Below are 12995 nucleotides of genomic sequence, written 5' to 3' on the forward strand. Positions count from 1 at the left end.
CTATTCAGTGTCCCCTCGACGATCACCAGTGGTGTACGGCCAGTGTAGGAGATCGCTCTCCACACCATGATGCCGGGTGTTGGCCCTGTGTGCCTCGGTCGTATGCAGTCCTGATTGTGGCGCTCACCTGCACAGCGCCAAACACGCATACGACCATCATTGGCACCAAGGCAGAAGCGACTCTCATCGCTGAAGACCACACGTCTCCATTCGTCCCTCCATTCACGCCTGTCGCGACACCACTGGAGGCGGGCTGCACGATGTTGGGGCGTGAGCGGAAGACGGCCTAACAGTGTGCGGGACCGTAGCCCAGCTTCATGGAGACGGTTGCGAATGGTCCTCGCCGATACCCCAGGAGCAACAGTGTCCCTAATTTGCTGGGAAGTGGCGGTGCGGTCCCCTACGGCACTGCGTAGGATCCTACGGTCTTGGCGTGCATCCGTGCGTCGCTGCGGTCCGGTCCCAGGTCGACGGGCACGTGCACCTTCCGCCGACCACTGGCGACAACATCGATGTACTGTGGAGACCTCACGCCCCACGTGTTGAGCAATTCGGCGGTACGTCCACCCGGCCTCCCGCATGCCCACTATACACCCTCGCTCAAAGTCCGTCAACTGCACATACGGTTCACGTCCACACTGTCGCGGCATGCTACCAGTGTTAAAGACTGCGATGGAGCTCTGTATGCCACGGCAAACTGGCTGACACTGACGGCGGCGGTGCACAAATGCTGCGCAGCTAGCGCCATTCGACGGCCAACACCGCGGTTCCTGGTGTGTCCGCTGTGCCGTGCGTGTGATCATTGCTTGTACAGCCCTCTCGCAGTGTCTGGAGCAAGTATGGTGGGTCTGACACACCGGTGTCAATGTGTTCTTTTTTCCATTTCCAGGAGTGTATTTTACATAATTTAAGAACTTCGCACCTCTGACTTCTCACACCACATGGTGGTTACTGCGCTATAACAAATTATATTTGGTGTCATGTTATTTGCATATTTTTCTTTTTTACTAGTCCTGTAATCTGACACCTTAAAATTTACCTGTTGATTTTTATTCTTGGATGTTTTTTAAGTTGTTTTGAAAAAAACACGCCAGTGTATGTTGGCAAGATGTGCATTTCCCCCTTCGTTTTTGCTATGCGTTTTTAATGTACAATTTTAAATTTGATGTACTCAATTAATGATTTGCAAGTGCACATTTGGTATTTTGTGGTAATCTCTTGCCAAATAAAGTAACGTTAAGTCTTCACGTGACACGTCACATAGAGGGTGTTCCAAGCCCCTGTCACACTGAGGTCTGTTGTATAGGTGAATGTAAACAGTGGCTTCAGTTAATGTGATCGTTTCATAGCTTCTGTTACTGCTAATAACTAGACACCAGTGCCTAGGAGCTTTAATTTATGCACTAAAGGTATGTTCTTACCAACAGCTGGTTTATACTCAGGTGTGTTTGTGGTCTTTTGTTTCTTATTCACTGATCTCTATGTGAAATGTTTAACCTCCAGCTCTGAAGATGATCATGTGATAGAAAATCGATTTTGCTGTTAATAAATCATCAAAATTACGGCCAATGCTGACCTTCCTTTTACATCAACTCAAGACAGTTACACACATATATATGTTTACAATTACTTAACGTGTTACCAGCACAGGCATATGATGTGTCACTTAGTGCATTCAGAAACACCACATGAAAATATCTTGGAGAGAAAAGGCATTTTATTCAGTGCAAAATTTCAAAAGTTGTCCTAATGATGATCTTAAATACTGAAGGTGATATTAGCATGGAATGAATGTATCATTTATTATTTGGTGAACAAATTGTATTTTGATTGGTAACAGTGACATCCAATTATATGCTACCACATCTTTTTTTCAAACTGTGAGCTTATATATAAATTCATGTGTGTACAGGAAAATATGATATTCTGATATTTGTTGCATTTATCTTCTTACAGATGAACAATAAATAAATAAATATCTCTACAACTGCTTTGTAATCCCTGGGTGTTTTGAGAATCATCACGTTCCATAAAGATTTACTGGTGCACATTAATACAAAATTTACTCATTTTAGACAAATCTAAAAAAGTTTTCCCAATCTGAACTCTGACTCATTGCACTCGTTAAGCAAAATTTTATGATTTCAGGAGCATTTTGTGTATTGTATTAATTCCCCAAAATTTGCCTTAAAATGTGCACTTGCTGTGAGATAAAGGTAAAAGATAATGTAATACACAGTGCATAACTAACCTTTCTTTGACATCTTAAGCTTAAAGCAAACTGATAAATTGTTTCATTATTGTATTTAACTTTTAAAAACAAATTATTCTTATTAATTAGAATATAAAATTAAAGCTTTTTGTTCTCAGAATTATAAATCTATAATAATCATAAGCAAGAAAAATTATTATGTACTTGTAATGTTTACACCATAATCAATGAGGATGCTTGGCTAATAAAAGTACAATGTGGTTGATGTAAGACGTTTTCAATTTGCAGTACACTAAGGACAAAAAGGCAGGAATAATTACTGTTTTTAAATGTCTAAGGATTACAGTTTGGTACAAGTAAAAGAATCTATTAATCCTCCATTTAACCTTTCGGCGAAACATTCAGGGTCAACATATTAGACAAGTTAGTATTACAAAGTGTAGTGACAATATTTTTATTTTTTATAATGTATATAGCAGGATGTTTGCCAACAATGAAGTTTCCTATTACCTGAAACTAGAAGCTTTATAGTGGTTTTCTAAGTGCAGATACAAATCTTAAATAAACTTAGGTCAAACAAACCTTTATAAGGTCATTAAAATTTTTATGTGCAATATCATCTAAGTCACCAAGACATTAATGCATTTTCATAGTTCCTTTCTACTAATGACATTTGCAAATAATTCATAAGGTTAGGTCCAATATTTTGCTAATGATATTACAATAACCACTTTTCAAAGAAATGGAAAAATAATTAGTTTATTATCTTGAACAATTAATTTCTTGATTCCAGAAAGCAAAATGATTTACATATAACAACTTCATAAGAGAAACATATATTACTCTTGACTTACGTTCATCATATGATTTTATGACAAAAACACAGTAATGGCATGAAATACTGAATCTCCAACCAATTCTGGGAATTAATGACTGGCATATTGGTTCTCATGTCACAAAGATACGCAAGAAGTACGATTTTTATTACACACTGAAACATTTTGCAGACACAAGAAAAATGATAAAAGAACAGTTATGTGTCATTTCACTATAACTATTTTCAAACTACATCAAATCTTTAATTGTGCTATGCATTACACTCTCTGTAGATATTTTTTCTACATGTTTGTCATCTAGAGAATGAATTCTTTTTCTACAGCAACAAGTTTAGTGGCACCATGTCAAATTGAAACATCTGGCAGAGGTACATTGCACTGAGTTGTACTGTGCTATAAATGTGTTTTCTTTATTTTTCCTTTGTTTAGTAACAGTGATGTAACTCAATTTTAGATTATTCTTTTTCCTTTTTAAGTGCACATGTGATAGTTGTCTCACTATTGCATCACTGATTTAACAATAGTGCTACATATATTATTTGATAAAAAGGATGAGGAATGAATAATTGCAGGGCTTTGTTATGTGAGAAAATTACATAATTGTTGCTTTCTGCATATTTTGGTTCGACTAGTAAGAAGAGTGAGGCGCTAGAGTGACTTATTATTTTCTCTTAAGGAAATTTAAATATTAAACAAGTTATTAAATGAGAGAATGCATAACAGATGGCGAGTGCACTTACAATTTTGTTTAGCATAAAAATTTGAGCCTTCTCAACTATTATGAAGAATTGCAATTTGTAACAATATCACCTTCTAGTTTTAAAAACTGATGCCGGGCAGAGTGTGTTACCAATCATCTGCCTGTCAGATGTCATTAGCAACAGCTGAGGACAGTCTGTTGCAATCAGTTGTCAACATACTTTAATTGTTTCTTTGTCACTACTGCCTGTTACCAAGTGAGGTGCCATAATGGTAAAACAGGGGACTCATATTGAGGACAGGAGGCTAAATTCACATTCACCAATCCTGATTTAGGTTTTCTGTGATTGTGTCTAAATTGCTTAAGGTGAATTAGGGATGACTCCTTTGAAATGGCACAGCCAACATCCTTCCTTAATCTGAGATTGTGTTCTGTACATACTGGGAACATTCTCATTGGCACATAGAACTAATTTCTCTTCCATACTTCCATCTGCCTATTTGTGGATAATTTTAATTGTCTGTCTGCACCATACTGGTACTTCTGTTTAACATCGGTTGCCATTAAGTGCCCCTCTATTCATCATCAAGGTGCCATACCCACTTGTTACACATCTTCCAGTGATTTGACATTAGTAACTATTTATGTGTCATATATTGTCTGTTAAGAAATCTTTAACAATTGAAGTGCATTTTTTACTTATAGCTCTCCCTCCTCATGTCCTACAGTAACATTTGAAATTTCCCCAAATATCACTAAGAATATCCTTCTCTCCAATATCTCCCAGTTAACAATGTCATCTTACAATGTGCCATGGCAGCACCAATATATATTTCCACACCAGGTGAGACAACATTAAGACCAGCAGCAGCTGCATGACCAGGTCATGTCCCATGCAAAGATCAGCACTGTCAACTAAAACACTTAATTCAGGATTTGCAACAGGATGGGTTGTCGTTCCAACTCCAGGAATACTACATTGTTTATATCACAATTTCCTTCACTTTGCCAATAAAGAAGAATTGCAAATTCATCAACATGGACAAATACTCACTATTAATCTTCAAAATCAACAATACCAACTTATGAAATCGGGTATTTGGACTATATTCCAAAAACAGACCAGCCTGGATCATCCAAACTACCTTTCATCTTCCCTATCCATCCAGAACCAAAATTCACATGGTCAAATCTCTCTCCATTTAAATCCAAACCCAATTCTCAATCTTCTCATATCTCAAATTACTTATGATAAGGATTCATTCATCTCTACATCTTTTTATAGGGTTATATTATGAACTTCTTTGACAATAATTCATTTTTCGTTTACTATTTCGATTTTCATAAGTCCTTGACATTCATTCCCAAGTCTTGAGCTACGTTTGGCCTACATACCACCTTCATGTCATCTAGAAATCAACCAATAGGTCTACTTATACTATTCTGTTAGTCTCAATTATAGCATCATCATCGGGTATTTGGACTGATTTTCTTATTCAAAATTGTACTTCATTAATACCACTGGAACAGAGTTAAAACATCTAAGGTATATTCCAAAACCCTACACTATCAATGTTTGTCGATTTTTTTGACGAGCTTGACACTCATCAACTCTGTAGCTCAGTGTTCAGGTTATCTGGCTGCTACATGCAGGACACATGTTCCATCCCTAGTAATACCAGGGGTTTTTCGTAAGTGAGAGGACTGGAATGGAGTACACTCAGCCTCATGAAGCCAACTGAAGAGCTGCTCATACTCAAGTGAGAAGCTGATATCAGGTGGGAGACCGTGTTGACCCCGTGCCCCCATACCACAACCAAATGACAGTATTGGCAGAGGATGACATGGTGAGTACTAAATGGCATGACAAGATCAGAAGGCGGAACTTTACTTTAGCTTTAGGTGCTCACTCTTCATCATGGCAAGGAAGCTTAATTCCGCATCAGCCAGTCCTTATCACTCCTCTTATACAAATTTGTAATAATCCAACTGCCATCATCCCTCTTTGTCCCTATAATGCCAGTTGAAATGCACTCCAACCAGAACAGAAGTTACTATCTCAATTAATTCATTCAGTGTTCCTTGCCCCTGAATACTTCTTTTGTTTTTCAGTCTTGGCATAAAATATTGTTAGACCTGTGATAATCTTTCTCTATTTCAGCAAGTTTATATTCCACATTGAGTAGCTAGCTATAACCGTTTAATTTTACATTCATGTGAAAATTGTACTTCTTTCATGGATGCAGCACATTTTGACTTCACCCAACTCACCACTCCAGTTTAAACAGTTCTTTTCTCTCCACATATCTTGGAATCTTTTACCTGAATGAACCAGTCCTGTGTTAAGTAACAACAACATTCCCTACACAACCATACTATCTGAGAATAGAGACAGCAGCACCATCAATGGTAACAATCTATCTCTTTGACAACAATATACACGTTTCGAACTTCACCACAGTAACAATATATATCTATATGCATTCTCTGCAAACCTGTATGTAGAGCATGACAGATGGAATTTCCCACTGTGCCAGTTATTAGCTTCTTCTCGTTCCTTTCAAATGTGGAGTGCAGGAAAAATGAGTTGCAGTGCCTAAAGTGCTGTTTCGATTATATTAAATTACCTTTATTACCATTTCTCTGTCATTTGCCATCCACGGCTGGACAGACAGCATAAGTTCACAATAATGTAAAATATATAACATGGATGCAATATTGCAATTTGAACTATCATACTACAATAGATACTGTAAAACAAAAGTAATAAGACAATCAATACTAAAACATGTTACAGTTACTATTACTATGTCAAAATCGTCTGCTGGCCATGGCCAGACAGATTGCATGATATGTTAACGATTATGTATCAAAACCACTACTAAAATTACTTTTCGTGCCAATTGATCTGTAGCAAGGAGATCCTCTATGATGTGGAACATGTAAAAGAGCAAGATTACATAATAAATATATACAATGAAAAAGAAAACGAGTATGCTAATGTACCTTCCACAGATCCCAAGTGGAATAAACGTAGAAGGAATGTAATTAATGTAATCTTGTTCTAATGAGCCCTACAGCACTGTTACATAGGGAGTTGTAGTACCAGTGTATTCCTAGATTCTCGATGGCTTCTGAAACTTTCTTAAGTAGGCGTAGTAGGGGAAGTTTGCGTCTATTTTCAAGTGCTGCCAATTAGTTTCTTCTGCATCTCTGTAAAACTCTACCATGAGTCAAACAAACCTGTGACCATTCGTGCTGCCCTTCTCTGTATGCGTTCAGTGTCAGCTATTACTCATATCTGCTACAGTGCGGGTCCCATACACTGGAGCTATATGCTAGGTTGAGTCGCATGAGAGATTTACAGTAGAGCATCGATTTTCCGAACGTCGGTCAACCGAACGATCGCTTAACCGAACTGTGTACTCGCTCGCACCTGTTACTCTCCCACCTTATCGTCCATCATCCCCCTCACTCCCAAGCTGTTTCCCACAGTAGTCGCCGCACTAGGCCACCGCTGGCGGAACATTGTTTTTAAAGGTTGGGACACACATGTCCGGACCGTGTCCGTGCCGAGACACGTCCGAGTATCGGCCGTCACCCGGACATCGAAATACATCATTGAAATAAATGTAGCGGGCTCCATTTGACCGGGCCGTGCACGGGGAACGTCAACGGGCCGGAGCCGGGCCGGGCGGGATTCGCCGTGTTCAATTTTTCACGTGACGGTCACGGTCTGACAGTAGAATTGTCTTGTGAGCTGTGCAACTGCGCAAGACTGTTCTGTGTTCAAAACATGGCTGTGGAACGACTAATAGAAGAAGTTCGTAAGTTTCCTGTTCTTTACGATCAAGGAAGTGAAAACTACAGGAATATCGAGTACAAAAACAGAGTTTGGAAGACAATTGCGACAGATCTACAGGCCAAAGGTAAGATAAAAACTATACAAGTTTTAATACCCGAAAGATATTTATTTACTTTTTATTTTACAAACAGCTGTTTGGTTTATGTCATCGTTATATCGCCAAGGTGACATGTTCTTGCCATTCCACAGTCCCTTGTGGAGAATTCAGGAATTTTTTGAGTTGTTCTTGTACAGCAAATGCAGTATCTGTTGATCTCCCACGAATTCGAGGTAGGTTTTGAAGATTTGATGATCTTCCGGATTCCTCAGCAGTTTCCTTTTGATCCATCCTCTGTTCGGGCACCCTGTAACCTTCGATTTTTCGAATAAAGTTGTACAGTACACACGCAGCCGTCACAATCATTGTAAGGTTATTAGGATCTCCCTGAAGGATTCGAAATTTCTGTTGCAATATACCGAATGCATTTACGGATATTCTTCTTGCCCGACTCAAACAATAATTAAATATAGCCTTGTCATTTGTTAAGTTCCTGCCTGGATATGGTCGCATCAAGTATGTTTTGAGAGGAAAAGCTTTATCGCCTACAATTACCATTGGAAATTCAACATCAGTTCCGCGTAAAGTTTTACTCTTTCGGACGCTAAGCGTATTGTTTTCCAATGACTTTCCAAGGTTTGAATTTACTAGAATGCCTCCATCAGACTTTTTTCCGTACGCTCTCACATCTATTGCAATATAATTATAACGTGGGTTAACCAGAGCAAGAAGCACAATGGAATATGTTTTTTTGTAATTCCAATAGAGAGTTCCTGAGTTGTTTGGAGCCTCCATTGCTACCTGCTTTCCCTCTAAAGATGAAATGAGAAAATAATGAATTGTGGATCCATAATTTTCTTCTTCTTGTTTGCCTTCGTTCTTTTTCCTCTTCGTCTAAAGCAAGTGCTGTAAGTCCTAATTCACTATTACGAAAATTAGTGAACATTTTTTACAGCTTTCACAAACAGAAACACAGATCACCGCGTGCGAGTCACTACAAGGAACAACAAAGACGAGGAAGTGCCCTGGTCATGTGTGGCCCCTGCAGGAACGGACCGGAGCACGGCCGTCACTCGTCCGACGCTCGGCCCTGACGTGTGTGTCCCGACCTTAATGGGCCTTCACAAGGCGCTGCTGACCGGCCAAGCCGCCAGTCGCTGTGTTTCAACAATCAGCACACTTCTGTCGGCTTGGCACTGGCAGTAGAAGTAGCGGCAGTATCAAAGCTGTTCATAGCAACAGCTGAGCCAGCTTAGAGTTGAGGCGTGCCGCTCCGCACAGTTCGAAGGACTGCGCGCCCCCAAGAACAGCTTCTCACGGTGCAAACAGTCACCTTCTGTTCTCTGTTACGACCACTTGTGTGCTGCTGCGTGAAGAAGTGAACTTGACGATACAAAATGCTTAAACGTAAACAAACGTGTTGTCCTTTTTATGAGGGACAAGTACGAGATTATTAAAAGGTTAGAAGAAGGTGAATCTGCAACCACTTTATCCAATGAGTACAAGGTGGGGAAGTCGACAATTACGGATATAAAAAAAACAAAAGACGAGCATAGCAAATTTTATAGCTATGCTTGATTCTACTGATGGATCAACAAGCCGTAATGTGTATATATTTTTGTTTAATAAACTGTGCCACATACTATATATTCCTACTGAAGTTGCCTTTGTATGTTACTTTGTAATACTAAAAGAGATACCTGTTTTTATGAATAAATTTACTGTACAGTACTTCTTTTTGGCAAATAAACATGTACAGTTCGATTATCCGAACAAACCAGTTTTCCGAACACCCATGTCCCCCAATTACTTCGGGTAATCGACGGTCTACTGTATAAGCAATCGTCATTTGTAGACTGATTTCATTTCCCCAATATTCTATAAGTGAAGGGAAGCCTACCACCTACTTTACATACAACTGAGATATGTGATCATTCTATTTCATATCCCTACAAAGCATTACTGTCACGTAAATGAGTTGACCGATTCCTATTGTGACTTGTTGATAGTCTAGTCATAGGATACAATTTTTTCGTTTTGTCAGTTTCTGCATACTCGCTAAGAAATAAATCACTGTGCAATGATTAAATTTTATTCAGCTGACTTAGTTTGCCATCATTATTTAAAATTTTCATTTTTGCACACAGCTGTGTTTGTAGAAGAGCCTCTCATCAAGTAAATATCCCATTGTCAGGAAAATGAAATAATAAAAGAAAACGGTCTGTGGAATTTTTCATCGCTCGTTTTATAAGATTTTTAATTTAATGTATTTCTGTATTCTTCTTAGGTTAAGGAACTTTTTTGTTTCGTTGATTACTTCACACCGTTCTGACATTTAGTTTCCTGCTTTTGCTTTCAATAGTTGGCTATATTACACCATGTGTTTAGAGGGGGAAGAAGCTGTTTACATTGGAAAACTGATATTTTAGGAAGTAATTCGAATGTAATCACTTTTTGATAAACCAAAACCAATAAAGATGACAATAAATAAAATTTTGTTTATCAGAGTGCAGTTGTCAAGCTTTAGATTATTCTGTTAATAACGTTTACAATGGTTTAATCAAATGTCAAAATTTTGTTCAACTGTCATTTTGAATTGTATGGCTATAGTTTAGATGTAACGTCGTACAGAGTGGTGTTATTGTAGTTCTGCATGCTGTATAGGAACCTAAATACTCTGCGAGTGTAGTTTGTAAACTGACAATTTACGGTAAATGAACAGGGTAGGACGAAATGGAAGAACTACGGATGGTCGTTCAAGACGAAGGAAAATCGGCGAAACATTCGATTGCCTTTCACGTACCTCTTAACCAGACACAGCTAGACTCAGGTATGTTCTGTATGGTTCCATATGCTGAGCGTATGTTGAAGGTGTAGTAATAATGGAGCCTAGTTACGACGGTGTTGATAAACATTTGACAGCTGCCGACGAACTGCGCTGTCAATATGTCCAGTTAAATTTTATTAATCTGTTTCAATGTGCCTTCAGTGATATTGTAATCCAGATTTATTCGACTTCGTCGTTAATGTTTGGTTTGTTTATGAACTTAATTAATACTTGTATCTGTTTCATTTTTGATACTGTTGCTGCCTTTCTAGTTTCACAGATTTTTTTTATGTCAAGAAGAACCATGAGACATTCATACACATAACTTTTAAAATTCTTGAAAAACTCCAAAAAGTTTTTAAATTTTATAATAATATATGTATTAAGAATTAGTTATAGTTTTATGCTACATTAACACTGCAAATGTCAGTAAATTGACAAACCGAGGATCTTTTCATGTGTTTGAAAATTTCTGTTAGCTACATGGCAGTTGGCACTGTTTTATACGCTAATACAGTATGACGAATAATAACGTTTTGTACATAGGCCTCAGTAGGCCTATTACATAGGCTATATAAAAATATTTTCTTTGAAACTATTTTGCAATCGAGGAAACAGTAAACAACTAATAGCAGATTTATAAACAGCAGACAGCTGCAGCTTTTTCCAGAGTAGCAGCTTTCTTATTAATTTACGCAACGGAAGTGTGAAGTGCATGAAGCTGTATAGTGAAAGTTTTCTGTTAATACAGCCTGTACATTACATTTCTGTGATGTATTTGTCTTGTACTAATGTGTACTTTAGCTCATTTCATATAACAGAAATCTCTCCTCCTTGGTGGGATCTACAGAGCATGACGAATAAATGAATAAACTTTGTTAGCATAAGTTAATTTTAAAATTTTTCTGGTGAATTGAATATTCAAACAAATTTGGGGCTTGCTGCTGGTCATAGATTAATTTCTTCCACAATATATGCCCTGTCGAAATATCGTTGTAGGAATAAGACGACGACTGACTGACTGATGCCCGAACTTAGTCTTTTAGCATTGTTCATAGCATGCTTGCTCAATTTATAAAATTGAACCTTCAACTAAAAATTTGTCATTCATGTCTAATACCAATGCAGGGTCCTCTTACCCCCACCTTCCTCTTTTGCATTTTTTTTGTGGGTGATATACAATCTATGTACACAATATGCACTAAAATACACCTTGGGGGTTTGTCTGTTATGTAGTACAGCATTTCTGAATTTGCCTTGTAGTTTTAGGGATTGCTAATGATAAATGCTTCACTCTGAAATGGACATCTGTATCGCTACATACCAATCTATTACAAAAGTCTTTATTTTTCATTCAGATTTGTTGCTTTTTCCTACTCACAATCAGACTGTTGCCACTTAGATTCCAGCTATGCTGCAGATCATTCTATAACTACTACTTTAGATTTTGATGGGTAACGAGTGAGGTGGCGTGGTGATTAGCACACTGGGCTCGCATTCGGGAGGACGATGGTTCAAACCTGTGTCCGGACATCCTAATTTAGGTTTTCCATGATTTCCCTAAATCACTTGGCAGATGCTGGGATTGCTTCCTTTGAAAGGACACCACCGTTTTCCTTCCCCATCTCTCCGTAATCCTATGGTACCAATGACCTCTTTGATAGGTCATATTTCCTCCTCCACCACCACCACCACCACCACCACCACCACCACCACCACCACCACTACAATTTTGTCCATTGTTTGAGAGAATGCATTTAGTATTGTGCTTTCTTTTTGCAATCACCTCAAGTGATTATTATATGATTACAGTCACCTCCAGGGATGATAATACCGTTGGGAATCATATATGCTATCGAGCTCGGATTAGCTCTAAAGGTTTTGGTTACATATGGGGGTGAGTCAGGTGGTTAATATATAATTGAATCAAATATAAATTAATCTGTTAGTCTGGTGCACATATTATTGACATGTGGCAGTTCCTGTTCCTGTGAGTGTTAAGTGGGGACGTGAGGCGTGGCGGAAGCAGGGGATTGGGGTCGCTAGCTTCCACCATTAGTTATTATCACAATATTTGAGCATGAGGTACCTGATTCAGTTACAGTGTCATACTACCAAGTTGCTTGCTGTAAATGTGTGAAATAAGGAGATTGACTGAACAATTCAAGAAAGGTCTCAAGTGTTTGTTTGGTACAAATAATATGTTGAGTGTCATGAGCACATTGAGAATGAGGGCAATTTCATCCCAAATTGTACAGGTCAAGAGTGAATGTGTCACATCATTATTTCAAAGTTTGCTGAAAAAATTATGTATATTGAAGTTTCACATGATACCTCTCCAAAACTACAATATTTTGATTTTCTGATGATTTGCTGAAACGCTACAGACCTCTCTAAATGATAGTATTTGTGAAAATGTCTTAATGAAAGAGAAAATTGTAATAAAGACGCCAAAAGTGATAAAGATCTGACTTTATTTTCAATAAATACTTTGTTCCCAAAACTTCTTTTTTTTTTT

At 38.2% G+C, this 12995-nt stretch overlaps 1 protein-coding gene across 3 annotated transcripts in view; it reads left to right on the top strand.

Moving 5' to 3' along the window:
• Positions 1-10035: 10035 nt before the first annotated feature.
• Positions 10036-12995, top strand: part of LOC126483888 (S phase cyclin A-associated protein in the endoplasmic reticulum) — a 607888-nt gene continuing 604928 nt past the window's right edge. For 2 of the 3 annotated variants that reach the window (XM_050107145.1, XM_050107146.1), the window contains exon 1: positions 10107-10480. In XM_050107145.1, the coding sequence (XP_049963102.1) occupies positions 10384-10480 (97 nt within the window). In that variant the 5' untranslated portion in view covers positions 10107-10383. The other variant, XM_050107144.1, reaches the window with a different exon arrangement.

The sequence above is a fragment of the Schistocerca serialis genome, chromosome 6 (assembly GCF_023864345.2).
Source record: "Schistocerca serialis cubense isolate TAMUIC-IGC-003099 chromosome 6, iqSchSeri2.2, whole genome shotgun sequence".
NCBI classification, from domain to species: domain Eukaryota; kingdom Metazoa; phylum Arthropoda; class Insecta; order Orthoptera; family Acrididae; genus Schistocerca; species Schistocerca serialis.